The sequence below is a fragment of the Myotis nattereri genome, assembly GCF_964212035.1.
Source record: "Myotis nattereri genome assembly, chromosome: 21".
In the NCBI taxonomy this organism is placed as follows: Eukaryota; Metazoa; Chordata; class Mammalia; order Chiroptera; family Vespertilionidae; genus Myotis; species Myotis nattereri.
This window is the reverse complement of record NC_138097.1, coordinates 4,948,788-4,954,562: the sequence shown is the minus strand read 5'-3', so window position 1 is coordinate 4,954,562 and position 5,775 is coordinate 4,948,788. Positions and strand designations below refer to the sequence as shown.

Sequence of the window (5,775 nt, the reverse complement as noted above, 5' to 3'; positions counted from 1 at the left end):
TGCTGGAGAGGATGTGGAGGAAAAGAAACACTTGGGCACTGCTGGTGGGAATGCAGACTGGTGCAGCCACTATGGAAGACAGTATGGAGTTTCCTCAAAAACCTGAAAATGGAACTCCCATTTGACCCTGTGATCCCACTTCTAGGAATATATCCCAAGAAACCAGAAACACCAATCAAAAAGGATATATGCACCCCTATGTTCATAGCAGCACAACTCACCATATCTAAGATCTGGAAACAGCCAGAGTGCCCATCAGTAGATGAATGGATTAGAAAATGGTGGTACCTCTACATGAAGGAATACTATGCTGCTGGAAAAAGAAGGAGCTCTTACCATTTGCAACAGCATGGATGGAACTGGAGAGCATTATGCTAAGTGAAATAAGCCAGTCACTGAAGGAAAAATAGCACATGATCTCACTCATTCATGGATATTGAAGACCATTATAAACTTATAAACAAAAATAGATACAGAGGCACAGCTGCCTCAAACAGACTGTCAAACTGCAGCAGGAAGGCCGGGAGGGTAGGGAGACGGGGGGGGGGTGGTAAGAGATCAACCGAAGGACTTATATGCAAGTATACAAGCATAACCAATGGACATGAGACACTGGGGGGCATGGGAGGCCAGGGGACTGTCAAGGGTGGGGGAAAAAAGGAGACATATGTAATACCCTTTGTAATACTTTAAGCAAGAAAACAATTTAAAAAATAAAAAAATTAAGGTGTAACATGATCTTAGTTCAATTGTTTGATCATTATTAATCAATAATAATTTTTTTGTAGTGAGTATAGTTCACCAAACAAAAACTAAACCATTTTAGAGAATCTCCATTCCTCCTACCGCAGTCTCTGATTTCTATCTCTATGTAGTCACTTATTATGGGAATGACATATACAAGGAATCACACAATAAAATAAACTTATTTTCTGGTCTGGCCTATGTGGCTGAGTTGGTTGGATTGACACCCATGCACCAAAAGGTCATGGGTTCAATTCTCTGTCAGGCAGGGCACATTCCCAGGTTGTCAGTTGGGGCTCATGGGAAAGAAAACCAATCAGTGTTTCTCTCCCATGTCAGTGATTCTCTTTCTTTCTCTCTCTCTTCCTCTAACTTTTCCTCTCTCTCTAAAATCAATTTTTAAAAACGCATATCTTGGTTGACCATTTAACAATAAAAAGACTAATTTTGCATTAGAAGCATAAATCAAAGATAGGTAGGCTGCTATAAAGTTATAAGAGTAAGTGCCAAACAAAATTAAATTGACAGCAGGAAAATTAATTTCACAAGGGAGCACTTCACCTTTAAGTCTTCATTGCGTGATGTAGACCTTGAATCATCAATGCCAGGTTTGCTGCAAAGTCTTTACAGTAAAAAACAAAACAAAAATGAGTGAGTTCACTTCTTTAAAACAAGCAACAAAAAATTTAAGTGTAAGATAAGCCATCTGCATATCAAATAATGATTCCTGATATAATTAACGGTGGGGCTCTATTTACAAAAAGTTTTCAGTGTTACCCAACTTCGTTTCTGATATAGTTTTGACATCTAGTCCTGCCCCTGCCCAGTCCTCCATGTACATGGGAAGCACATCAGCTAATTGGGAAACCAGGTAAAGGGGAGAAGACACCTGCCTTGGGCCATAGATCTATGTAGTTCAGCAATCTCCACTCCCTAGGACTCAAGGGGACATAAGCCCCACTCCATGAGTCAGGCAGAGGGACCATAGTCCTTTATGCGATCAAAAGAATCTTTCCAGTGGCTCAAATTCTTTTCATATTTTTCTAAAGAAACCTTGAATGCTGCTGGTTTCTCCAATTAAACAACCAAGCAAAAGAGCAGCAACTACTTCAGTACATCCTTGAGCCCCATACTTTAATCTGCCTTTCTGGAGAACAACCCACATTCAATGTCCTTCTTCTAAAAACTTATCTTTTACTTGTCATATATTTTCATATCTTTTCCAAAACTCTTATTTCAAACCCAACCTAGTGTTGTTCCGCTTGAAACTTGGGATTCCCTGCTAATTCCATTCTTATCCTCTACTGACTGTGTTCACAACACACTCCCTTTATTTCTATTAGGAAAACTCACCTACAGAATGAAAAAAAGGGACGAGCATTGCATTGAGCACCTGAATTTACCTCTCTGTTCCACCACTTATTATTATTTCAATGAGTCACTTTCATGTGCTTCCAACACTCCATGTGAACAACCACTTGGCCAGGATGTCAAACTCAAGTTGAAGTGCTAGGGAAGGTTTTTTTTAAATTAATGGCTAGGCTTCCTTGAAATTATGAAATTCTATGTGTCTTTGATTCTGTCTATAAAAAAATGGATAATGCCATAGCTGGCAGAATTGGAAAAAAAAATAACACAAAGAAAGAAACAGAAATAAAAGCAGAGAATAAAATAAATCAAAAACTCATGCAAGAGGGAAAAAAACAACTATAGAGACAAAGGGAAACCTCATACAAGGAGTGTAAGGTGCCAGCCTGCAGAAGAGACCAGACTGGGAAGCCAGCAATAGAGGCATCGCTTAGAGACACCCTCTAAACATAGGCTTAACTTAATGAGGATAACATGGTCTACACATAGATATTCTTTTTTTTTTTTTTTAAGGGATACCAGCTTTTATTTTTCCCCTTTTCACAAAAGGAAGTAGAAGAAGTAATACAGAATTAAAATCACAAAAGAAGTTGGTAGAACATGTATACACACAAAAAATCCAGGTAAGAAGACAGGCTTATTTACAATGAGGAAACACATGTAAATTAAGGTAGCTTGTAGTATGAAACAAAAAACTCAAACATATGCTACATGGGTGCCACTGTTGACAGCAATATTGGAGGGGAGAAAACAACACTTATGTAGGGGCAGATATACCACAAGATCCAGGTTTTACAGCATCAGTGCAATAAATTCACAGAACTATATTACAGCTAGTTAATCAGAGTTAAAGAATTGTTCCCAAATATGTCACATTTTCGGCCCTTAAAAGGTTCATTCATTCCACAGATTTCAACTACTCTAAATATCTAGCTACTGAGAGGGAAAATGATTCTAAAACGCTTTCCAAGAGTTAGAACATCGCTATAGACCTAAGGCCATCTATCATGTACACAAGTTTGCTCTCACCAACAGCCCTTATAATCTTTGGAGAAATATCTAGGAAAAACAGTCAGATGCCAGCATAGTCACCACCTCCTAGACCAAATCTATGGGGACCAAGCAGCCAACAATACCATAAAATGAGAATTGAAAAATGAGTGGGAGAAAATTATTTTCTACTGAATCTTGATGAAACAGGAAGAAGACTTTTGTCCTTTATTAGCTGGTCTTAGAGTAAAAGTCATAGGCACGAGTCTTCATCTCTATGTACTTTAGTTTTAGACAGCTGAAAATCTGAAGCTAAAGTATGCTAAAAATCCTAAATTCAAGCTTTTGGAAGCCTGCTATTAAAAAGCCTTTAGGACCTACTAACTTGAAAGCTAAGTCCAAAGGGACAAGAGCTCTAAAACTGTCAGGTTCCCCATTTCGGAGGATCAGCTGCTCAGTTTTGCACAAGGGAGAAACCAATACATACTAGGGCATGTAATTAGTTTCATTTCATTTCATGAGGGTGCTTCTGCATGGTATAGAAACAGAATTGGTCTCTTCATTGAAGTGGTAAACTTGGTCTCTATATTCTTGAAGCTGGACTTTTTTTTAAGCAGCCTGGGAAGGAGACGGTACAACCAGTTTCCTATAGCCACAGACCACTACACCTTATATCTAGCTAAAGCAAAGATCAACTTGAACAATTATCCAAAGTAATTTAAGTGTACTAAAGATTGAAGTTCATCACTATATTATTTTAAAGGAAGCTGCCTATAAGTAATCAACCCTGTGTGAGAAAAATCAAAATAAGCTGTATTCATGAGTTGTCCATATAAGGCCAATTGATGAGAATGCACCCAGATACACTTGGCATGAAGACTCTGTATAAAGCCTTGTGTGGCAAGTCTGAATTTCTAGTAACTAAGGGCAGAATGCTTGAGACAAAGAGCTACTTCTGTAACACTTTAGTATCCAGGTAACAGACACTGTTCCCACGCACAATGTACACTCCATTAATCACACTGAATGAAGAAGATGCGTTACCCGTTTTTCTTTTCTTTTTGCTTAAGAAGCTTGTTCATCTCCCTTTTGGCCATTCCAATGTACTTGGAAATGATTCCATGTTGGTTTAGTCCAGGAAGCAACAGTAAGAAAGTCACTATCAGGTAGGTGAGAAGAAGGTTGTGGACCTGCTGTCCCACCCAAGCAACCGCAGCAAGAGAAATGATCATGGTCATGAAGTACATTTTCGGCTTTTCTTCCTTTGGTGTGAAGAGGCGTTTCCACCAGCCCACAGTTCTGCGACGAGTTTTTACTAGATTGCTGCAAATTTCATGGAATCTTTGCTGCTGCTCAGTGGTCCATTTATTGGAGCCAAAAATTCTAGGCGCCAGGATGGGAACAAGGTAGTCAGCCAAGCACAAAAACATAACAAAACAGGAAACACCGGATAGCACAGTTGGATCTAGATAATAGATACTCAGAAACACCAAGGAAACCACACCCGTAATGGCAGGCGGAAACCAGGCTCTCTCCCATCGGAGGACTTTGTCGGCCATCAGCATCACCTCTCCCCATCCTTGCAGCTGCTCTTCCAGACTTGCAGTCTCTGCAGCCACCACGTTGGTGCTGCGATGATCTCCCTCCGCCATCTCTCCCAGGTGCCGCTTCAGTGAGCCCAAGGCAACCTCCCAACCAGCCCGGTCCAAGAACCGCCAGGCGAGGGCACGACGACAGGCCCAGCAAAGTCCTTCTATAGGCCGGCGGCCTTTCCGGACACGTCCAACCCGAGCTTCAGGGCAGCCGGACCAACCGCTGCCCAGCGCTTGGCTTGAAATCCAGCTCAAAGGAGAGCGAGGCGTTGCAGGGACGAGGGGGCGGGGCCACAGGCTGACCAATCAGCGCCCGGAGGTGTGCGCGGCCCAGCCCCACGCAGCCTTCGGAGGCGGTTGAACGGCTCCTGCCGACGCCGGGCCGCTGGGGCCCAGGATTGGCCGCCACGGGCGTCCGGACCTTCTGCGGAGCCGCAGCGCAGCGAAGGAGCCCGAACGTGGTTCTCCAGGAAGGAAGCCGCGCAGGCGTCAGCGGAGGGCAGGGTCCGGCCTGTCCCCTGACCTCGGACGGTGGCGGGGGGCGAGGCCACATAGGTACTCTTTTCTTAGAATGTCTCATTCCAAGAAGAATAGATATTATGTCACCTAAAAAAACTTGCCAGATTTGGCCTTGCTTTGGTAAAACCTGTAGTCTTGTGGCCATAGCTAACTGAGATGGGCCCCAAAGCTTTGGTGGAAAAAACAAGGTTCTATTTACCACTGCACTTGTCAAGGAGAAAACAATAACTGCTTAGACTCACTGGGCCTCTTAGAAACTCTAAATCAGAGGTAACACACAATCAGATTTGACTTTCTGAGATGATCTGGTTTGCATCTGCATCTCCAAGGCAGAGCTACACTGGAACTGACCAGTGTATGTTGAGAGACAACAGAATAATTTGGGAGCAAAAATGGTTGACAGTCAAATCATGCCTCAGCCCTTGCTAACTATGGAATCATGGATCAATTCATCCACTTCCCTGAATCGCAGTTGCCCCATAAATAAAAAGTAGGTTACATTAGCACAGCTACTTGGCCAATCTATTGTGATGACTATATAACACAGGTTAATTACATAGTA

At 42.2% G+C, this 5,775-nt stretch overlaps 1 protein-coding gene across 1 annotated transcript; it reads right to left on the bottom strand.

Annotated features, from left to right (window-relative positions):
* Positions 1–4,142: 4,142 nt before the first annotated feature.
* LOC308535774 (ADP-ribosylation factor-like protein 6-interacting protein 1) lies at positions 4,143–4,754 on the bottom strand (the record flags this gene model as incomplete). Its single annotated transcript, XM_081114782.1, has 1 exon — positions 4,143–4,754. One exon carries the CDS (start codon positions 4,752–4,754, stop codon positions 4,143–4,145), a length of 612 nt encoding a protein of 203 aa, XP_080970908.1.
* Positions 4,755–5,775: the final 1,021 nt, after the last annotated feature.